Here is a 25,003-nt window from a genome sequence, read left to right as displayed (position 1 = left end):
ATGCAGAAGAAGCTCAAAGAAATCGTCAACCTTTAGCTGACGGCTTTCAAAGTGAGGCATATTTGGAAGTGGAGGTTTGTGCCTTTAAGCACTTTATGACTGTTAAGTCAGAAGCCATGAATTCAGTACTTTGAGATCTTTTACATAAAATGTAACTCTAGGGATTCTACTTTTTCTAAGAAGTATTTCACATTATTTATTGGTGACTCTGGGAAAGGAAAGAGTCCTCTTTTAGCTATATTATGTTTTTTAAAGAGAATTTTGTTAGTAAGTGAAGTTCAGTCATCAACAAGGTTTATAATTTAACCACAGTGACACTCACAACATGAATCAAATTACAACCTCTGTATTTCTAAGATGGGATTTTTTTTTCAATGAATCCAGACTCAGAAACAAGTTAATAAAAAGATATAGCAATATTTTCTTTAAAAGTATTTTTTCTTCTACAGTTCTGAGGAATGTCATTTTCTCACTTTTGAATAAAGAACATTTTCATTAATAATAAAGTTGTGATTTGAAAACAAACAGTAGTCACATGAAAGGAAGTAATCACATCTGTTTTTATTTCAGAAATCACAGCTGCCTCTTTCAAGGGGGGGCAGTTTCTCTTCCTAGGTTGTGAACACGATCCTCTGTAAAGGGACAGTTATCTTTAAGATGAAGGAGGAAAGAAATAATCTAGGAATATTAATAATCTATTTGAATAATTCTCTAATTACATGCATTATCATGATATATTCCAAATTAATGATACACACGTATGCATATTTTTAAATGCCTTACTATATATTAAATCCAAAAATATAACCCCAAAATACCCATTAGCTAAAAGGGAAATCAAAATGTAATGACAGAAAAATTTAGAAAACCTTTTAATTAACATAGTCAAATATGAATACATGTATATTTTATAGATTCTTCAGAAATTAGAAATTTCACATGCTAAAAAGTAAGACCAAGTGTCTTCCTTTGTTATAGACAAACTAAAGATCCCATTTTGTGATCTCCTATATAGATAATCTGCTTTTTTGGAAAATACACAGTGGAGGTTTAAATCTCTGGCTAAAGAAAGACTACAGTTTGAAAAAAGAAGATGGAGGAAAGGTATTTTTTGCAAGGGAGTTTAGAGACATCTAGTGGCTGTTAAGAGTATACTTGTTCTTTTTCTTAGAACATGAAATAAGGTTATGTGGTTCTGCATTCACGTTCATATTACAAATAGTATAAGATTTTCTTTATATTTTTAATCTCATTTTACTGCTTCAGTTTAATGATTGCACAAACTGAGATCAACATTAAGCTCTCATCCTTTTTAAAAAAATTAGTAAAATATCACTGAACTGAAACTCAGAACTCAGTAAGTGATCCATCTCAGAAAAAAGGCATGTGTGTTCTAAAACATGATTCACCGACAAATGTAATTAGGCATTTGTCTCTTAGAAGCTGTTGGTGCTGCCCTAAATTATATCATTATACACATAAAACTGCAGATGCCTAAAAATCTTAAATGTGTGGCTATGGAAAGTATTCTCTACTAAACATGGACACAGATGCACTGAACTCGATGGTACCTTAAAAGAGCAACAAATTCACAGTCATTGTCTCTAGACAATCTAAATAAAATTACATTTTCGTAGGCAAACAGAAAAGCTGTTCTACATTGTTCTCAATAATCCACATCCGTAATCCAAAGAACTCTCTCAAACAACTCTTCCTTATATCTAACCTCAATCCTCATGCTACAGATTAACTGTCATCTTTTTTATTTTTTTTTCAGTTGTCCCTACAGTATCTTGTTAATATATACACCTCTTCATATTTTGTACAAGTAAAGCATTGCACATTTAGCCTTTGTAAATGCCATGTTGCTAGATTCACCTGAACCACTATTCCAATTGTTCTAGTTCCTTGTGGATCCTGGCTCCGTCTAAACTATTTGCTAGCTCTGCTGACACTACATCATCCTTAAATTTGATGGGCACACTCTAATGACATAATCTGTGTACCCTGAATTAGTGTTACAAGTTTTCATGTCTGATCTTCCAAAGTGTATGTCAAAATTAATGTCTTCAGTTAGAGCGACTCATTTTTCTTTTTATTCAACTTGGGCTAAAAATATAAAATGAGTAAAAAATATAAAGCATTGTTTCATACTCTAATGAATTTTTAGACAAGAAAATAGTCATGATAGATAGTAACTAGGAAAAAAATGTATGCTATTTTATGATTAGTCATAAAATCATTGTTCGCATTGCTTGTTCCTGGGTGCTTTTAATCTTCAGGACACATAAACCTATTTTTGTCTTAATAACCTTGGCTGACGAAAGCTTGATGATGCCAACATTGAAGATGTGCTGCATGTATTTCAGTATTGTCATGAACACCACTCCTCCTAAATAGCACTAGAATTTAACAGAAATTTATGTAGAAAATAATGGAGGATATTGCAGAAGCTAAAATAATCTTTTACTTAATTACTGTGTTTCATAATATTCCTGCAAAGACTCAATGTAGGCAACAATTCCTTTTCATTAAAATAGATCTTTAAGTCATTCACACTGTCTCAAGTATCACTTGGTTAATTCAAAGGGGAAAATGTATCTTTAAAGTGGCAAGCTCTTGGGATCAAAATATTAACAAAGTCGGCATACGCAGCATCATCAATTGTGTGACAACCTGACATAACACTCCTCACGATATGATACAATAAAAAGCCCAAAACATTACTTCTGTACCATTCTTACCAAAAACACTGAGCCTAAGTCTAACAATGAACAAGTGATGAGGTACAATGTTGGACGTTCTACAAAACAACTACCATGGACATTTGTTATAAGAAAAGTAGAGGACTTACAAAAGACAAAACATATCCATGAACCAAATGTAATGCATGACCCTTTCTAGATAATCAATTCAAAAACAGCTATAAAACATTTTGGTGACAGCCAGCGTATTCTGTTCATAGACTTTATACTACATGACACTACTGTATTTATGTCAACATTCTCAGGTGGGATCAAAGGAATATGTATGTATTTTTTAGGAGATATGTGATAAACTATTTAGAGGTGAACACTCATGTTGTCTGCAACTTTTTTTAAAATGGTTCAGAAACATAAACATTTATAAGTATAAAATACAGATATATATATTTCTGAATGTAGAATATAAGTATGTTTCCATATCTCTGAGTATAGAATATAGACTGCATATGTATATATAGATTCTATGTAGTGTAAATATGTATATAAAGAGAAAGGGAGGGAGGGAGGCAGAGAGAGAGCATCCAATGTGACAAAATTCTAACAATAAGACAATCTTGGTGGAGGTTATATGATGTCCAAAATTTTTCAAAATGAAAATAATAGCAAAAGGAATACATACCATGGCAGTTCTAGACTTGATAAACCAGTCAAATCTAAACTGAGGAGCATTCCGTACACACTGCCTTAATTCTTCATACACATTTTCTCTATCAAAGCCCATTTTGTGTAACATACAAATCAAGAATCTATCTTCTTCCTCAGTATAGTTCTTTCCTTTGCTGGTTCCATACTGAATACGCAACTGATGAAATGGAGCCTTGTATCTTGCAATCTGTGTAGATCAACAAAATAGTGCTTTTAATTGGATGTGCAATCGTTTATCACGAAATCAAGTAAAATTATCTATTAAGAATTTGGCATAAAACACAGTACTTTGGCATCCAGGGCTTTCTTGATACTAATCCTTCTTTGAATTCTTGCTTCTCCACGTTCAATTTGAGCCATGATTTTCTCAATGTCCTGTAATTCATTGCAACGTTCCCAAAATACAGCTGAAAGACAGTTATTATTTTAAATTACTATCATTTAAGCAGGGAAATCCAAGAAATTATAGAATAAATAATAGGAAGAATACAATGAACTTACACTTTTTAAAATTAGGATTCAGATACATATATGTATATATACATATTTACTTCAATTATTAAATACTCCTAATATTTTGTTTAAAAATAAGAGCTCAGTAAGGTTTTCAATTATCATTTTTCCTCTCATGAGATAAGAAATTTTTAATTACGCATACTGAATGACTAAAATTTCAAATTATACTTCATATACTGATTTAATCTAAGCTTTTTACTCAAATACAATAGAGAATGGGAATACATGAAGGAAAACAGAAGAGGACAACATGGAAATGTTAACATAGCTACTTAGTAAGCAGCAATGAAAGTGAAATCATTTATCAATTGGCTAAATAATTCCTACAAAGAGGTAATATCTACTGAAGCTATTACTTGCTTCTGAAATCACTCACTAATCTTACTGCATTTCCAGGGACCTACAGCTTCTTTAAACATCAGTAGGATTTTAATTGGATACATACAAAAGAATATTCAAATTACCAATTAACCAACCAAATTTCATAGATGAGCCAAATAATCTCCAGCATTAATGTCACCTCTTGTGACTTCAGTGAAAGGCCTTCTAATGACATATTCTACACTCTCAAATTGTTCATTTTTAGAATCTATCAAAGAAGGTATGTTAGCACACTCTCATTTTTATAAGCACCTGTATTCATTATTCACTCACATATTCATTCAACACATATTTAAATGCCTGCTACATACAAAATACTGTATATTCACAAACAGCCAATCACACATACTTCTCCTATTACTGCAGCCAGCTCAATAAGCCATTTGAAATTTCAACCTGGTGGGCATAATTAAATAGTACTGAGGAAGTCATGCTCCCTGAAGTATTGTCTAATGTGAGGGAGCATTGACATATCCTTTTGTTGTTCTTTTGTTTTTGCAGTGCTAGAAATGGAACTCAAGAACTCATGCATGCTAGGCAAGTGCTCCACCACTGAAATACATCCCCAGCCCATGCCATTTTTTTAAATCACCCTTTTCTTGCAACTATGCACACTGATGGTATCGATAATTTGAAGAAAAATCAAAATATCTCACAGTATGTGCCCTTTTGCACTGTTTCATTCAACTCTTGCTGATAAAATTCTCTTTCCCATCTACTGTTCTCCCAAATGCCTTCAACTTATGTGCTAAACTTGAAAAGAAACAGTAGTCATGCTGGTATCAGTGAATAGGAAATTTATAAACTTGATGTTTTACTATATGAAATAAAAACTCAATATAACCCACCTCTAAAGTCCTTGGTAACCACCAGAAGTACAGTTGCACATTTCCAGGAGGAAAAACAAAGCCTTCTCTAATTAAATATGACTTTTTCAAGCACTTGTACTCTAGATAAACTGAAATCTATTCCTAGGAAGTGTTAATCTTTGGCTTATTTATTGGGATACAATGTTCTTTCTTTCCTACTATTGCAAAAACACAAACTTTCGGTAGGTAGGTTAAATAACTTTGGGCAGATAGCAAAGAAACCTACACCTATGTTTTAACATTATTTCTATAGGAAAAATGGTCTTTATTCTTAACAGCTGATATTCAGAATCAATTTCAGAACACCACCTATTTGAAAGGTAGAAATATCCTATGTTCTATATGTAGAAAATAGATATATCAGTCTATTTTAAATAAGCTTTCTTTTCAGGAGCCTCAGGTTGGATGTGCTGTGATGCAAGAATTAGTATTAATGCCACATACTTCCGCAGCTAAACTGATTCTAGTTAAGGGCAAGGACACACTGAACAGATATTTTTCAAGCGATCTTTTGAGATCTGTTCATCTTGCCTCAAGTTAACAGGGCCCAAATGTCCTGACTGGATTAGACTGGAATCCTGAGAGTGCTTGGTCATCTAAATGGACCTCATATGAACTCTCTCCTTCAGGGATGACGCAGAAAGTAAGACTACTGCAATCCACTGAAATTCCAGTCTCAGGACTAGACCGGAAGAGGGCTAAATTGCAGAGGTAGAAAAGTGGAAAACTAATTCTGTCAATGCTCATCTAATGACCACCCTTGTTTTCTCAGAGCTTTACTTAGCTCTGTTCACTAACTACTAAAGACAGCATCATTCCATTTGTTAGGATAACTCCAATAAACTTTCTTTTAGAAGTACAATTACATTTTATACTTTCACCTACATCTTCTTCACAAAAGTTTAAGAGGGCCAAGGATGTAGCTCAGTGGTACAGTATATACTGACTGCATGCATGAGGCCATTGGGTTTGATGTCCAGTATCATTAAAAAAAATTGTAAAAGATCTCAGACAAAGATATAATTGAACTGATGCTAAAGAGGTGAATAACGTTTAACTAAAACATTATGTTTGAAACTACATACAAACCTGAATACTCCATGACCTCCTCAGGGGACTTGCCCTCTACCTCTCTAGCAATATTATCAATGTCATCTCTTCCGTACTTCTCATTAGCTTTAATAAACTGGTTAAAATCTCGCTTAGTCCAGTTTGTGAAACCCTGTGATCAAAAAGTTACACATCATCAGCAATGGTTAAATCAATAAACCCACTTATTGTCCTACTGAAAGACAAATGTTCTTTTGTATAAAATCACTTTTTAATGTTACAATCAAAAGCTGAATAAATTGTTATAGAAATAAATGCTTTTCTATTTTGAAGGAACATACACCTTTCCAAACATTTAAAGTTGATTTATAGTTTGAAGATATTGTATAGATTTAATTCCAGGTTTTACAGAATTCCATGCTTTATACAAATATGTTATACATATTTCAACTACAATGAAATACAAATATATTAAAATAAAATTATAATATAAATGCTAAAGTCCTGATAGTCCACAATGATTTTTTTCACAGATCTGTCCCCAAACAAATGAAGAGAGGAATGTAATACATTAAATCAAAAGAACACTTTTGAAAATCAAAAGAGAATAGAGAAGAAAACTCTATAGCTCTTTATAGCTTTCCAAAACAATAGTAATTTTTTTTATCAAGACTGCATTCATATTGAATTTCCATGAACAGAATATTATTGGGCCACTGAATTTCTTTACTATAATATAGAACAATTAAGCATTAATGGCCTAACCAGGAAGTGACAGACCAAGAATTTGCTACCTATTCCTTATGTCCCTAACCAGAATTATTAGGGTGATTCATATCCCAGACACTGCAATTTTACATCTTTGGATTTTACATCTTTGTGTTGGATTTTTCTTTCTTTTGGATTTTACATCTTTTGGATTTTACATCTTTCTTTTGCACTTTACATCTTTGTGATTCACATCCCAGACATTGCAATTTTACATCTTTGGAAAGAACCCAAATGCCTATCAGCCGAGGGATGGATTTTTTAAAATATGGTCTTTTTATGCAATGGAGTACTACTCAGTCAAAACGAAGGGTGAACTTGAGAAATTTATAGGTAAATGGATGCAACTTGGGGCCATACTCCAGTGAAATCGGAGTATTCAATTTTACATCAAAATCTTTTGACAAAGATTTCTTAATTTTCACCAGCAGAGAAAGATAATTTAAAATAAATTCAACTATGAGGGGCAAAAATATTGAAACTTCATACCCACATCATATTGTACATGCATTACACAGTGTAAGCCCTAACTTTATTTTGTGTTCAGGAAATGAATTTTTAAAATAAAACAGGAATATTCAAATGTTTGATTTTATTCTATGGTAAGTCCTAAAACTGAGCCAATTGTATTTATATTTTCAAGCTAAACTTTGTGACTTGCAGACATTTGGCTCAAAAACTTCTGAATATACTTTGTAAAATTTTATTCATGAAAATTACATGTTACAATAAATAAAAGATGTATATAAAAGAATGTATAAATACAAAGTCTATTTAATTGACACACAATTGGAAAGTGAGTGGATAAAGTATGACATTTTGACACATGCTTACAATGTGCAATGAGAAACTGTCATACCCATCAACTCAAACTTTTATCCATTTTTGTGTTGAAAACATTCATATCCTTTAGTGATTGATGTGAAGAATTTTCTACTACTATGGCTTACACATTGTTTGAAAAATGCTGAGAACTGGGCATGGTGGCACATGCCTGTAATCCCAGCACTCAGGAGGCTGAGGCAGGATTGCCACAAGTTTGTGGCCAACCTGGACTACACAATGAGTCCATTATTATCATGAACTACAAAGGGAGACCCTGTCCCAAAACAAACAAAAAAACTTGAATAAATAAATTTTGCCACAATTTATAATAGCTAAATCTTGGAAAGAACCCAAATGCCTATCAGCCGAGGAATGGATTTTTAAAAATATGGTCTTTTTATGCAATGGAGTACTACTCAGTCATAACGAAGGGTAAACTTGAGAAATTTATAGGTAAATGGATGCAACTTGGGGCCATACTGAAGTGAAATAAATCAGACTCATATGTATAAACACTGTATTATCTCCCTGGCATGAGAAACTGAAAGAGTAAATAAGGACCAAAACGTACAATAGATACTGTGAAATAGGAAGAATTGTTCAAAAGGAAAGAGGAACTAGGGTGGGGGAGTGGGGAAAGAAGGAAGGGAAAAGGGAAAAAAAAAGCAAAACACTAGACAATTATACTAGTAGTTTCTAAGAAAGGTTTGTGCTAATATTGTTTGGAGAAAGATTTATGCCCATATCTTGTACTGAGTCAATATTCTGAAGATAACAATACACAGTGTATTAACTATTGTTATTCTCATATTATTTTGTTATGGAATTTTGTTTTTTCCATAAAATAAAAATACAAATAAAAAACTTTGCTGGCAACATCCTATACTATGGTGGTGTCACATAGTACACATTTTTATTATTTTGCAAGCCTTTTATGCTGAACCACTTTTTTTTAATCTTCTAGAGTTTATTTGGAGAAAAGATACAAAACTCATCTAAGCAGTAATGACTTGAAAGTATTAATATTTTCTTCAAATAGAAACTTTCCCTATTTAATAATTGTTGACTTTTAATTACACAATGATAATCTTAACACATTTCAGAAATCGCTTATCATTGTATCAAAGTTCTAAGGAAAGATGAAATAAATTTTTAAATTACGAAATTATTCCACAAACAAAAGATAGGTAGAGTATAATTTCAGGGGATAATTCACTTCAATCTGCGAAAGAACTTAAAGTTTTGAATTCATGTCAGCAATTATTATATAACAGGATTCAAATGCAGATTCACTGATCTTACTATAATTGCTTAAAAAGCATGTCATAGTTCTAGTAATTGACATATTTTGCATATATGTATTTTCTAACATTTCTCAAAGAAGCATCTTCTGTAAAAGGGGTTATTAATAATGGGGACATATGGTCTAAGCGTGTTTAGAGTGTCATGTCAGGATACTAGGCCAATATAATCAAAAGCGTTATTTATGCTTTTCTTTTTTCTTATTGGTTGACTAGAAGTATTTCAGTCACTTAAAATAGCTTACTTGTGTGAGAAGTTTTTCCTTTTCTTCTGTCTCTTCTAATGTAAGAAGCTCGGCTCCATCAATCTTTTTTTGCTCTTCTCTTTGAGCCAGAGCTGGATTTGGTGTCTCAGGATTCCTTGGCACCTATTAATCAAGAGATGAGTGATGGATACACTATGAGAAAAATTAGTTAGTAAGGGTGTATATATACATTCCAGCCTTATTTCAGTAAGTGATAAAAAGTCATAATCAGAATGACACAAGGTCCTCTCCACATTTGTGCCACTATGATATGCTTAAAGAATCATTTTTATGCCACAAGGCATTTTAAAGTTAAGAACCATCTATAAATGAGTTCCACATTGTATTCTACATTTCACTGTACTGTAGAACAAAGTATATGCTTGTAATATCGTAGTACATGGAATAAACAAAAAGTTTAGCAGTTGAAAAAGAAAGACCGTACCCCTTTGGTACTATATGGCAGGGTAAAGAAGTAGCAGTACACCTACAAATGATGTTCAACACCGACAGCTTCAACATGCGAAAAGAATGGAGTGCTTTTATTGCCTGCCAGGTCTTATTAAGGGAGAGTATTTTTATATAAAATGCAAAATTTAAAAGTGACAGGAAAATGAAGAAGATAAACATGAGAAATAAGAAAATTTACAAGTGAAAGGAGTAGCAAAGTCTACCAATAGCTGCAATGGAACCAGCAGTCAAAGAAAAAAAGACTACAGCAGCAGTGACCAACAGCAGTTGTAAATGGTGTTTGAGGTACAGAGCTGCAAATACATTGACAACTGAGAAGAGAGCTTGAATGAAAACCCCTGAGGACAGAAGCTTAGCTCTCCGAGGAATCAAGCAGCCACCTGTATCTCAAAACTGAAGCCCACAGGGCCTCAGAGTGTCACGATGTCATGGCGAGCACATACAACCAGTATGATTCAGCAATACAGGGCAGCATTCATCATGTGGAGGGATAAACCAAGTCTCAGCCCAAAGCCTCATACCATCGCTGTGCGCACTGCAGCTACAACGCAGCCCAATGATTTAAGAGGGCAGGTACAGAACATGTGGAGTACATTTCACAGCATTCCATTAAGCATGAAAATAAAAGGGTCGGCAGTAAGTCTTCCACTGTTTGGAACGCACTTCTATCATAATTGACTCATTTTCTACGAGTATCAGATAGTCAAAGTTTTATTCTAATGTAATTGTAACACATATTATAGTATATTTTTCTCATTGTTACACATAATTCATAAAGTTCAAACTGCATCGCTGTAACTTCACAATGAGTTTTTAAACTACTGTATCCAATCGATCATCAGATGTAAAATCTGGGCATTAAAAAGCAGATTCATTTATAATCATAGTACTAGACAACCAAATTAGTGTGCATTGCCTAAATATCAGTTATGTCTATAGCACTATGATAAATTGATTGGAATGTGAAAGACATGTTGGACATGCTGCTGCCCACTAGGAGCTCACAAACTAGTTGTAAAATTTTGAGCCATACCTTAAGAATCCTAAAGTTGTGGGGAAATGGAACAATATTCTAGGCTGGAGCAGGATGAGCAAAAGCACGAAGGCGGAAATGTACAGTAAGGAGTGTAGAGCACTTATGTTAGGGCTTGCAGGTATAGCTCATTGGTGGAACACTTACCTGGCATGCGTGAAGCCCTGGGTTCCATCCCCAGCACCACAAAAAAATGTGAGGACTTATACTGAGAAGGAACAAAACACAAGGCCAGGTACAAACATATTTAGCGGGCCCTGAAACCACCCATGAGGCACTGGAGACTTTTGAACAAGGGGGTAAAGTGTCAAAATATAGTGCTTTTGCTGTGAGCCTTGTGCTGGAAGGAATGAAATAGAAAAGCAACTAGAAGCAAAAGAACCTGCTAACTTTCATAACCTAGATAGAGGGTACAATCATCTGGCCTAGGATGGTGACAAATGGACATGAAAAAGAAAATATAAATTAAAAATTAAATGTACTCCAGTGATGAAAATGTTTTGTAAATCTCTTTTCGACAGCTAAAGTCAACTGTAAAATTACAAGCACACCAGCAATTTTATTCCCAAGGATTTACCAAAAGAAATGAAAACATGTTTACGCAAAGCCTTTTATAGGAACGCTCTCACAAGCTTTACTCATAACAGCCCCAAACCAGTGAACAGCTCAGGTGTTGATCGATTAAAAAAATGTATAAGCCAACTGTGGTCTCATCACACAGTGGAATAGTGATCAACTGTGTAAAGGAACAAACCATTGATATATGAGATAACGTAACTGCATCTCTACAACATTATGCTAAATGAAAGCAGCTTCACACACAATGTGTGATTCCATTTATGTGAAATTCTAGAATAACAACCTAATCTATGCAGGAAGTAATGTTAATGTTAGAACAGTAATTACCTCTGGAGAGTGTGTATGGGTACTGTCTCAGAAGAGACACCTCCTAGGGCTGCAGTAGTGAATCTTTATAGAGGTTTGAATTATGGGGTGCATACATTGGTCAAAATACATTGAATAATACACTTAATATTTATTCATTTTCCTGAGTGTAAATTTCATCTTAAAAAAGAAATCATAACAATACTGGACTCTGCCAGGGATATAGCTCAGCAGCACAGCACCTTGCTTGGCAAGCACAAGGTCCTGAGTTTAATTCCCGGGACCAAAAAAAAAAACCACTGGACTCTGACTAATGATATGTATGTTGAAGTGATTCCAAATAAAATGTATTTATGCCTCAAGTCTAAAATGCATTAAACCGGGAAAAATATCCATATTACAGAGGGCTGGAGAAAAGGAAAAGTAAGTAAAAAAGTATATACTGTTAAAGATGTAAGCTGTAAAATATATGTGGTGTATACATGGACATTCATTGTATAACTACTTCAGCATCTTTCTGTTTTAAACATTAAAAATGTTTAATGTTTAAAAAATCACAGATACAGCTTTAAAGTCTATTAGACCCCTTAAATTGCTGGTATGTGAAATTACTTTTGCTTCAAATTTTAATGCAGAAAAACTCTGATTTTAACTTCTCAATCAAATATTTTTAAAATTTCTATGTTCAACAAACCAAATGATAACCAAATGAAAACATCTGATTTATGATAGAAAATTAATATACCCACATAAAATGTTTACTCCTACACAGATACTCCTAATACTAAAGCTTTCCCCCTTTGAACTCCTAATAAAGTTAAAATCAGAATATTATGTAATACCATTAGATTTTCGAATCCACTGCAGAAAATTTCTTTCATACCCACTAATCATATTTAATACAGTAAAGCTTAAGAATGACTTCATCACTGCTTATGTTTACTATCTAACTTCTAGAAGTGGAAGTTATTAAAATACTTGGCTGCTAAAAGGTCTGGAATTTCTATATCCCCTTCCTATTAAAAAAATCTTCTCAATATTCATTTCTTTCAAACTCACTTTTTACCCCATGAGATTCCTATTGACATAAAGTTTCCAGGAATAATTTCAAAGTGTTATATAAGAATTAAGCAGACAAATTATAACAAACACATTCCTAGGGGCTTTCCAAAGTACTCCTACTCTGTATATTACTATGATACCCAACAACACCATAAACATACATTAAAAATTGCCTTTCAAAAGGAAATATCACAATAATTGTTTGGATTACTAGTCAAAGCCTAAACAACTTGTGATTAAGAGCTGTGAAATAGTGAAAATCTTTTTCAAGTCCTGGTTTCTTAGAGGAGTTGAACAAGCATTTCATAGAAATATGGAATACTGAATTAAATGTGACAGCACACAAAATGAAAGCAGTAACCTGAAATCAGCTCACCATATTTTAGTTCTGTCACTGCAAAACAGGTGGCCCACAATGACAGTTCTAAAACTCACAAAGATTATGAAACTTTCTCAATTTGTCAAATGTTTATATGTTTCCCTAAAGAATTCTTTATTAGGGATAAATGTGAGAATTTTCTACAGCTTTCTTCAGCTTCAAATGTAGCAAAAGTTTCACTCTAGATCTTCAATGAAATTTCTAGATACTATGGATTTTTTATATGCAATTTAAAATTCAATGAGGTTACTCTCTTCCAATGTAAGGCTTTACTCAACAAATGTTTCAGTACGGAATAATAATTCCTTTATTCCAAAAAGTAAATGAAGGTTTTGAATATGCCTAACTTGCAACAAGGTCAAAGCTTAGATAGCAGAAAGAACTGATACGTAATGTACAACTAACAACCAAGTGATTAGGGCAAAACAAATACTTGTCTTGGCCTCAAATGAAACAAACCCCTTTAATTCCAGGCCTTATTATCAGCAGTACTGCTGTGATCTTGTTGTGCTGAACACGGAAGGAAGAACAAATAGATAACAAAACTGCAAGTAAAGGGATTCTCAAAAAATATTATTTCCCAAGGGCTTCCAAACTAGCTGCCCCCCACCTCAAATCGCTACACAATAAGACTGTGGGAACTCAAAGTAGAACATTACCATGAACCACAGTGCCCCAAGCTATGCACAATATCATTCTCCCTTTAGTCACAAATCATTTACGCAGAAAGGGGGGAAGGAGTCCCTTTTCGACAGCCTGGGTGCATATATAGAATACCAGGTGACTCCACTATAGCAGTTTTGTTCACCTGAGAATAAACTAGCTCCATTCACTTTATGGCCCTGGTGAGTTTTCAGAGATATTGAGGAGGGGGTCAGTGCTACATATTCATTAAGTAGATATGTCTAACAGTTATATATTACACATCGCCCTTGAAGCTGTTGCGGATGATAACATGCCATGCTAATCTCTCTAGAATCTGAACTCAACATGAAACCCACCCAATTAAAGAACCCACCTTAGCTCAGGTCCATAGTTCCTGGTAAAGAACAAAAGAGACAAGGTTCAGAAAGGACCAACATCCAGAATATATTCTTATTTGTTTTGTAAATCCTCAGCTAGGCATGCACAGGGAGAATCAATGCAAGTCTTAGGACAATACAGAAGCAATCCATAATGGGGCTGAAGAGACACAAGGCCAAGAGCAGAACAGTAGGGCGTTGGGTCTCCCTCCACCAGCACCAGCACAGTCCAAGTTGCCACTATCTTCCCACATTTTGATAGTTCAAGAGCCTCCTGGCTGGTTTCCCGGGATAAACTCCCCATTCTCTGCATCACAGCCAGAGTGATCCTTCAGAAATATAAATCTGATCATGCTTTCCCACTTATAAACTGTATGACTTTAAGCAAATTAGTCAACTTATGTCCCAGTTTCTTCATCTGTGAAACAAGCAGTGGCTCCAGGGCTGTTATGAGGATAATGATCTAATATGTATAAAGAACTTGGGACAGTATACAACACAATTAGCCCGAATGAGTATCTTTCACCACCTGCCCACCCACCTCCCCGTCTCAGAAACATCTCAGTGGTGTTTGCCTTGCTCTAAAGTTCAGCCTCATTACATTATCTATAACGCTCCATGTGACTGGTCTCTACTGTCGCACCACCTGCATGGTTGCCTTCTTGCAGTTCCACAAAGGGGCCTCCTTCTTCCCACCTCAGGGTCTTAGCACAGTAGGTGCCCCCGCCAAAGCTCTTCTCTACCACACGTCCCGTAGCTCACACACATCTCTCTAATTTCAATTTGAATGGCACTCACTTAGGGCACACTGCAGTGCTGTCCCAGTCCACACTAGGTGGCTATGTTATGCTCTCTCATAGCTCCCTCAGTAAGTACAGAACTGCACAGATAAGGACATCCTTACACCGTGCTGTTTGTTTAATTTCTGTCTCTGCCATTATAATTGCAATTACCTGGGTGGGGAAGGACCCTGCCCACCTTAGTCACTACTTTATCCCAAGTGCTTGGCACAGTACCTCAAACAGACCAGTGCTCAATAAATGAGGACTAAATGAAAAAGTCCTTCGTTCATTCATTCTCATTCTGCTTCTGACACTTCTTCGTGGGAGGTGAGGAAGAGGTCACTATGGGCTATAATACAGCATGAATTCCATGCCACCTTCCTTAACCCCACTCACCCCTTTCCTCTCTACTTACACCTCTTCTCCCTCTTCCTTTCTAGCACCATTCACAGCTATGCCTTCACTGCCTCATCTTCTGAGGTTTCCTTCTCTGCCATATTCTTCCAGCTGGCCATCACCCAAAGAGTCACTGTAAGCTCTCACCCCTCTAACCACAAACTGCCTGTAATGAAAGACACTGTTTACATCCAGATCAGATCTGTGACTAGAATGTGGTGAGCTACATAATTATCTTGGGGAACAAAATTTTAGTATCTCCAAAGAAGGAGCATAAACAGGTCTATCATTGAGAATGATTTTTTATTGCTGCTACTTGACTACACTTGGCCTACCTCCCAAATGACATATCACCACCATAAACACAGTCCTTATTTAGGACATTGGAAAGAAGCAGGGTTATATCACATGCAGAAATAGCCCAGAATGTCTGAGTGGAAAGAGCAGAGCATTTGAATATTGAGAATTGGGTTAGACTTCAGCATCTACAGCAACCTTGAGCAAGGCCACTTAACTGCTCTGAATTTCCTCACCTATGATTTGGAGATGATAATAATACCTATTTCGTGAGGTTGTTATGCATCCAATAAAATATTGTTCAAGTACTTATAAACTATGAAATGTGCCACATATATTTAGTTTATTACTACCTGAGGTCTAACATTTCAATATATTGTCAAATCTCACTAGGATCAGTCAATAAAAGTATAGAAGATAATCTTCTAAACCTATATTACGAACCTTTTAATAAGATAATATCTATTTGTTTGGTATATGAAGCTAATTATTGTTTTATCTGCTTTTATTTTTCATTTTAAATCTATAACCTAGCTATTTATTCTGGCATATCACTCTTTTCACTTTCTTTAAAACTGGTCTTATGCCTGTTATATTACAAAGCTAAGGTGATTTAAAAAAATAACGTGGTTCTGGCACAGAAATAGGCATGAGGATCAGTGGAACAGAAAAGAAGATGTATAAACAACCTAGGCACAATCAGCCATCTGATCTTTGACAAAGGATCCAAAAACATGCTGGAGGGAAAATAGCCTCTGTAACAAACGGTACTGTGAAAACTGGCTATGTACTTGCAGATCTAGACCCATGTCTCTCACCATGTACTAAACTAAAATGAAAATGGATCAAAAATCTAAATACAGCTAAAAACAGCTGGACTTGGTAGTGCATGCCTATAATCACAGCACTTGGGAGGCTGAGGCAGGAGGATCTCTGTGAGTTTGAGGCCAGCTGAGGCTACATAGTGAGACCCTGTCTCAAAAATCCCCCCAAAAAGCAAAGATCTAAGTATTAAAACAAACCATATTGTGGTAGAAACTGACAAAGCTTTTGATATAGTTGTAGGCAAGAACTTCTGAAAAGAACCCCACTTTCACAAGAAATAAATCCAACAATAGACAAAATGGGATTATATTGAATTAAAAAGCTTCTGCACAGCAATGGAAACAACCAACAGAGTGAAGAGACAACCTACAGAATGGAGAAATATTTTGCCAGCTATTCCCTGGACAAAGGACAAATATCTAGAATATATAAAGAATTCAAAAAAATTAGACACAGAATAAAAGACCCAATCAAAAAATAGGCAACTGAACTGAATAAGCACTTCTCAAAAGTACAAATGGCCAATAAATACGTGAAAGAATGTTCCACATCTCTGGCCATTAGAGAAATGCAAATAAAAGCAACACAGATTCTATCTTACCCCAGAAGGAATGCCTATCATCAAGAAATCAAATAATAACAAATGCTGATTAGGAAAAAAAAAAAAGGAACTCCTTCTACATTGTTGATGGGAATGTAAACTAGTATAATCACTATGGAAATCAATGTGGAGATTCCTGAGAAAACTAAAAGTAGGAATTCCATTAGACCCAGCTATTTTCCTACTAGGTATATTCCCAAAAGAGTTAAGACATTCATTACGGTGACACATGCATCCCTATGTTTACAGCCGCACAACTCATAATAGCTAAATCTTGGACACAGCCTATATATCCATCAACAGACAAATGGATAAAGAAAATGTGGCACTTATACACAATGGGGTACTACTCTGCTATAATGAAGAATAAACTGGAGTCATTTGTAGGAAAATGGATGTACCCTGAAACCATAATGTTAAGTGAAATAAATCAGACACACAAGGTTAAATATTGCCCGCTTTCTCTTATATGAGAAACCCAAAGTTTAAAGAAATTAAAGAGCAAAATAAAAGGCAGATAATGGGAAACAGGGAGACAGATCTTTCACATATGGGAAGGGGCCCAAGAGATGGAAGGACGAGGAAGGGAAGGAAGTGGAAAAGGACATACAAAGAATTAAGAAGTGTGATGCACATGTACCAACTCCCCACCATGAATGAAATCATCATGTGGTGCAAACATGTACTAATAAAACTTAAAATTTAAATTAAGAAATAAAATAAAAATATATTATTATAGGTATTACTCTTGAAATATTGGATAATTCTCCATTAATCCCTATTTGTGCTGATTCTCTTGGGTGATTCAGCAGTTTGAGACTTTACTTCTAGTTAAATCTCCTCTTTGGTTTTAAAAATGTTGTATTTACTTTTACTCACATTAATATGAAACACCTAGTCTAGATTAACAGTTTATTGTACCTTAAAAGGTTATATTACACTAATCTAAAAATTGAAAAATTACCTTATAACCTATCGTCTTCCGATAATAAAGAATTTCCTTTTCCAGGAGCTCAAATAAACGTGGTGGGAAAAATTGAAAATCCTGAACATTTGGCTGTTTTGGAGGACGTGGAGCCTGTGAGGGGAAAATGCATTACATATATATTTGTTTTAATGAATTATATGAAGCGAACATACTTAATGTTACTATTTTTATATAAGAAAAGTAAATACAATGGAATCTATTTATATAGCTAGGCCATACTGAGTACTTTGTTGTATTGTTAGATTTTAGGGACTATGATTTGGCAGTGCTGCAAATAAATCTGAATTTTAGACCATGTCACAAGATAACCGCACTGTAGGCCTTCAGAACTGGCCTTGTGCTCTTTTACCTTTGGAATCTTTGGCTCACTGACACGCAAAGCCTCTCTAAAGTAGGCATCCACTGCGTAGTTTGCTTTGCGTTCTCGTTTGGGAGGTTCAATCCATTCCACCATACCAAGCTATGTACGACAAGCAAGAACAAGGGCTTTAATTACTCCAAATTGTTTTAGCACCATGAAGGACATCAAGGCTGAAGAAGCATGAGAAAAATCAAAGCTGTTAAAATCAAAACATGCTTTATAAATCACAATTATGCCTCCCAACTTCCAGAACCTGTACTGTACACCAAGTTTAGGTGCAAAAGTGGTTTCTTTTCCTTTGTGAAAGCAGTTTAAAAATTAGTTCTTCCTCAGTAACTGAGAATTTGTATAATCTTCTTAGTATTCTGTGTCAATTTAAATAAATGGTAACCAACAGAAGAAAAAAGTAATATCGATTCTGGTTACTGAGGTAAGTGCACAAATTATAAAATAGATGAGAAGGGTAAATGAGGAATATCAACATGGCAGGCATTTATCCATCCTCCATAGTTCAAGAAAAATGTTCAAATGAAAACTTCTGGAAAGGTGGCAGAAGAATAGTGGTAAAAGTCAATGAAATCAAAAAGACCTAGATGAATCCAAATTCTGTCATTTTACCAGCTGTACAACTGTGGGAAATGATTATTAATTTATCTGGATTTTCATCAGAATTATTGTATCAGAATAATTTATCAGAATTACTTTGTCTGTAAAATGAAAATGATAATACCTACCTTGAGGATTCAATGCAACCATATGGGGCTGGGGTTGTGGAATGTATGCTTAGCATGTGCAAGGACCTGGGTTTAATCCCCAGCACCAAAAAACAAACTAAAGTGACAAAATTCATGAAAGCATTAGTTAAATGGCCCAGAGTTAAATGTAAGGTGCTATTAAACTTCCAAAGTAGTGTGAACAGTGATCTGGTAACATTACAAAATTTTGCTCCATTATCAGCCAGAAAATATATCTCAGTAGTCAAAAAACAAAATTGACAATGCAAAGTTCTAGAGTTTGAGGAATGGGTTTCTAACGCGTATGTTTTTCTTATTTCAAAGTGTTTAGCCCAGTGACATTACACAAAATAAGACATTAATGACCTAGAAGAAGCCACTAATCTACTATTAATTTCCTCAATCTACTTGCTCTTATCTAAGGGATAAGTTCCAACCTTGGCATTATTTTGAGAGTGGCTGATAAACTAAGATGACCAGGAGGGTTAGTGATCTACAAACCATTTGGAGAAGTAAAGAGCAAAGTCAGGCATCATGGTAGCATTCATACACAAGAATGTCTATACAACAGAAAAAAAAACACAGTTCTTTGTTGATCTATAAGATTAAAACCAATATGAAAATTTACAAGGAAGTACATTTCTACTCAATATAATTTAACGACTATGCATTATGTACCTACTGTATCACCTGCAACTCAGTGTCGAGGGTACAAAGATGAATAAAATAATCTCTTACATCAAGGAGCACATAAATCAGGCTGGGGGTGTGGCTCACTAGTAGAGCACTTGCCTGGGATGCTCAAGACTCTGGGTTCAATCCCCTATACCACAAGTAAAGGGCCCTATAAGTCAAATGAGAAGTTTTCTGAGAAACAGAAAATATAAAGCAGTGAAAGTATTCTGGGAAGGCTAAGACACCCAACGCGATAACACTTGAACACAGGCGGGGTATCTGTCCTAGATGCTCTCAGTGGGATTTCTTGATTACAAGAAGGATTAAAGTAAATGACTTTTAAGGTCTACTCCGAGGCTAAGGATATTACAATGTGATGTTTAAATAAAATGGGAAATACCACTGAGAGTGTAGCTCAATGGTAGAGTGCTTGCCTAGCACGTGCAAGGCTCTGGGCTCCACCACTAGAAGAAAGGAAAGGAGGGAGAGAGAGAGGAGAGGGACGGAGGGAGGCAGGGAGTGAAGAGGGAAGAAATACCCACCACAGTACACTGAATCTTGTTTTTCATCCCAGATGGATTAATATGAGTTGATATAATGGAAAAAAATTCTATTAACAGCCAATATTTATTTTTCTCAATTGCAGTGAAAATAAATTACTAATAGTTTAAATTAACTCTCTTAAAGTAATGTATTTGATCATTTAATCTATACTTATTTGAAGGTCTGGGTATTCAAATTTGAAATAAATGTTAAAGGCCAATTCCTGAATTTTGAGAAACAATCATGTTGAATTGGTTTGTCCTATATTAGAGTACATTAGTAATATCTTATTCAAGGTAATTCATTGAGAATTAATGTCAACCATCATGACTTAATAGGCACAGTAAAGAAATAATGCTACAGGCTTAACAAATGATAAATGAAAATCTACCTTAACATAGAATTCCTGTGATTTATAAAGAATACTCCCTCAAACTTTCAGTTTCTTTCAAAGGATAATTTGAAACTAATTTAAGAACCTATCCAGGGCTGAGCGTGATGGCACACACTTGGAATCCCAGCATTCAGGAGGCTGAGACAGTAAGATCTCTGTGAGTTTAAAACCAGCCTGGGCTATATAATGAGTTAAAGGCCAGCCTGGACTCTGTCTCAATAACAAGACTCTGTCTCAAAACAAAAACCTATTCAGAAAACATGAATGAACAGAAATAAAATATAATCTCATTTCATGATTTCAAAAACTCTGACTTTAGACATACTACTATTATTATTGTCAGGCACTCAATTATAAAAACACAAATTACCATTATTATTAAAATTTGACTATATTTTTGCATCATTATTTTGGTAGAATCAGAAGCATGGGAAAATCTGTTACATTAGAAATAGACAATTATTTTACTATGACTTGATTTACTCTAAAAAATGTGGATGGGGCGAGGGGTGGGGCTCAGTGAGACGACATACATAGCACATGGGATGCCCTCTCATTCTATCCCCAGCACTACAACAAAGAGTGAGGAAAAGGTTTCAGTGGCATTTAGACTCTATTAATATTTCCTCACTGTATAAAACACCCCTAGTACCTGTAAGCCTATAGAAATAATTATAAAATTCAGATCACATAATTGGATCTAAAAAGAGTATTAGGAAAGCAATTTCTACCCTGTACAGACAGGTCATCAGCCCATCTCAGCAGGATAGAACACAGGCAATCTTACTTAGGATTACAAGTACACAAATATAAGTCAGGAAATAAAAACAACAAAAAACTATCAGAAGGAAATGACGGCAACAAAGCATTAGCAGCATACTAGTTGCAACGCAAAAATGGTTCACTTCTTATTTTTTAGTAAATGCAAGACATATGAGATTTTTTTATTTTAACAAAACGCATTTCTATCAGTTCAAAAACATGACAGCCTTATGGAGCAATCTGAGCAACAAAATAAATAATGACAGAATTGCATTTTAATGAAAAGTAAATATCCATGAGTTCATACAGATAACTATCTGAAAACATAAAGAAGTGGGGAGAAAAACCAGCCTTTCCATACTAAAAAAAAAAAAAAATCCCAATTCATAAAAATAGATGGAATGAAGTAAATACCAAACTGCCAGGAGGCAAATACCACAATAATGACTGTGGCAGGCAAACCACCAATAGATGCTATGGTCAGTGAGTAGAAATATGAGATCCTCTCCCCCAAGATATCAACTCCAGAAAGGGAAATGGTAAATTTACAGGGGAGAAACTCAGGAGACACCACCTCAACTAAGCGATCAAGTTTAATATTATCAATAAGAAGACATAGCCGCATCATGTATGCCCTGATACATTATCCTGAGGACATAATATTCCTTCTTTGGTGTTCTTGTCAAAAATGCATAATTGCAGTCAAATAATGAGAAAAAAATCAAACAAACCCAAGGTGAGAGATCAACTATGACATAACAGGTAAATACTCTCCAAAAGTGTCAAGGTCATGAAAGGTAAACAAAAACTAAGAAACTGTCACAGACTAGAAGACACTAAGGACACACAGCAAGAAAAATGCAATGGGGGCCAAGAAAATCAGAAGAATCAAGCCCCACACAGTGAGAGAAATATTTGTAGAAGACATATCTGATGAAAGGACCACTATCCAAAATATACAAAGAACTCTTAAATATCAACAATAAGAAAATTAAACCACCCAATTTTTTAAAAATAGGCAAAAGTCCTGAACCAAAGAATACATTTAGATGGTAATTACTTACTGTATATGAAAATGTACTCAACATGTCATTAAGGAGTTGGAAACTAAAACAACAATGATATACCACTACACAACTATTAAAATGGTGAAAATTCAATAACAATGACAACACCAAATACTGACAAGGATGTGAACTAACAGGAACTCTCATTCACCCTTGGTAGGAAAACAAAACAGCATATCCATTTTGGAAGACAGGTTGGCAGTTTCTTACAAAAGTAATCATACTTTTACTATAGAATCCAGCAAGCGTGCTCCTTGGTATTTACCCAAAGAAACTGAAAACTTATGCCTACAAAGAATCTGTACACAGATGTTGATAGCAGCTTTATTCATAGCTGCCAAAACTTAGAGTCAATCCTGATGCCCTTCAGTAGGTAAATGAAGTAAATAATAGTGGTAAAACCAGACAATGGACTATTTCTCAGTGCCAAAAAGAAATGAACTATAAAGCCATGATAAAACATGGAGGAAACCTAAATGCATATTACTAAGCAAAAGAAGCTAATCAGAAAAGGCCACATACAACTATATGACATTCTGGGAAAGGCATACTATGGAGACAGTAAAAGATCACTGGTTGCCAGGAAGGAGGGATGAACAGGCAGAGCATATAGGATGTTTAGGGCAGTGGATATATGTCTACACATTTGTCAAAATCCATAAAATGTACCACAAGAGAGGACTCTAATGCAACTGATGGTCTTTTGGGGTTAATAATACTTTAACATAAATTCGTGACTACAATACACGCACAGCTCTGGTGTGAGATGTTGATAGTAGGGGCGGCCATATGTGTGGAGGGGACAGGGTATATGGGAACATAGCACATCCCACTTAATTTTGCTGTGAACCTAAAACTGCTCTTTAAAATAAAATCTATTATTTTAAAAAAATAGTGGCCAGGTGTGGTGGCACACACTTGTAACCCCAGCACACTGCGAGACGAAGGCAGGAGCACTCTGAGCTCAAGCATAGCTTGGGCAACTTAGCAAGACCTTGTCTCAAAATACAGAATACAGGGCTGAGGATACAGGGCAAGTGCAAAGGCCACAGGTTCAATCTCCCACACAGAAAAAAAAATGTAATGGGTAATCTCAGATTGGATCCATGGGAATAGGAAAATGGCGTTAGGGAAAGAAAAAATGGTGTCCAAGGTTCAATAATTAAACTAACACATTAGGGGAAGGTGGGAGAATAATATATGTAAACTCCACTATTCTTGCAATCATTCTGTGAGTCTAGTCATTTCAAACATCAAAAACTTTAAAATTGCAGCCTTAGCTGGACAAGATGGGCCATGCCTGTGATCCCAGCACTTTGGGAGAGTTAGGCAAGAGGATCACAAGTTCTACCTCAGCTTGCAACTTAGTAGCTTAGTGAGGCCCTGTCTCATAATAAAAAATACATCTGGGAATATAGCTCAGTGTGGAGGACGTGGGTTCAATCCCCAGTATCACAAAAAAATAAAATAAAATTACAGCTTTAATTTCAGTATAAAGAAACAAAATAAACAGAACTGTCTTTTACCACAGACACTTCATGTACGTTACACGTATTATTTTCAAAAGAGACCACACATAACAAACTTCTTTTGACATATAATTAACTAAATATTAACAATATTATCCCTCATTTACTTAATACTGAATGCTGAGCATTGTGCTAATTATTTCATAAATTTTAACTAATTTCCTCATCAGAATCACTCTATGATGTAACTATTCCAACCTCCATTTGCTAAGTCACAATCTGAGTACGCAAAGTCATTTCATCACTGATAGAGCTGAGATTTCAGCTTGAGTTCACAACTCAACAAAAACCTTATATTGCCCTTCAATAGCAAAGGTAATAATACAGGTTGCATATGTAAAATCTGAAAATTCAAACCATTTTAAAAACTTTTTGAAGTATTTCAGATTTCACATTTTCAAACTAGAATTGTTCAACCCATAAAGTCTATACAAATCTTATAAAATCTGAAAATATTTCCAATCCCAAACATTTCAGATAAGTGATACCTAAAGCAGCAGCAGCAAATGATGAGGATACTGAACCAAAATACATTAAAGATAGCTTTTGCAGGACAACATCTGAGCTACCTCAAATTTCACTCTATAGCAGAGTATTGAACTAGGTAAGTGCCAGGGTTATTTTATAGTTATGAGGAGAAGTGCCAATTTGAGGAAGTAATTGCTAAGAGTAAAGAGTTACCTTCTGTTTTTCTCTATAATCTTCTCCTTCAAACTTGTACAAACTTTGTTCAATGTCCATTCTAAAATTTCTCAGAGAAGTTTCTCCCATTTTCTGCAAACGTTCATTCATCTCTGCAGTCTGAAGATGAATATATTAAAATCAGAAAATT

The 25,003-nt window shown here is 34.9% G+C and overlaps 1 protein-coding gene across 5 annotated transcripts in view; it reads right to left on the bottom strand.

The window, feature by feature from the left end:
* Smarca1 (SWI/SNF related, matrix associated, actin dependent regulator of chromatin, subfamily a, member 1) overlaps nucleotides 1-25,003 on the bottom strand; it is a 74,126-nt gene that overhangs the window by 10,162 nt on the left and 38,961 nt on the right. For 4 of the 5 annotated variants that reach the window (XM_005401264.2, XM_005401265.2, XM_005401267.2 and 1 more), the window contains 7 exons: nucleotides 24,853-24,972; nucleotides 18,456-18,566; nucleotides 18,083-18,196; nucleotides 9,366-9,488; nucleotides 6,266-6,398; nucleotides 3,699-3,817; nucleotides 3,385-3,597 (listed from right to left, as the gene is read on the bottom strand). In XM_005401264.2, the coding sequence (XP_005401321.1) occupies nucleotides 3,385-3,597; nucleotides 3,699-3,817; nucleotides 6,266-6,398; nucleotides 9,366-9,488; nucleotides 18,083-18,196; nucleotides 18,456-18,566; nucleotides 24,853-24,972 (933 nt within the window). The remainder of the gene's footprint in view (nucleotides 1-3,384; nucleotides 3,598-3,698; nucleotides 3,818-6,265; nucleotides 6,399-9,365; nucleotides 9,489-18,082; nucleotides 18,197-18,455; nucleotides 18,567-24,852; nucleotides 24,973-25,003) is intronic. The other variant, XM_005401270.2, reaches the window with a different exon arrangement.

This window comes from Chinchilla lanigera, unplaced genomic scaffold (assembly GCF_000276665.1).
Source record: "Chinchilla lanigera isolate Chin_1 unplaced genomic scaffold, ChiLan1.0 scaffold00072, whole genome shotgun sequence".
Classification (NCBI taxonomy): Eukaryota; Metazoa; Chordata; class Mammalia; order Rodentia; family Chinchillidae; genus Chinchilla; species Chinchilla lanigera.
This window is presented reverse-complemented; position numbering and strand designations above follow the sequence as displayed.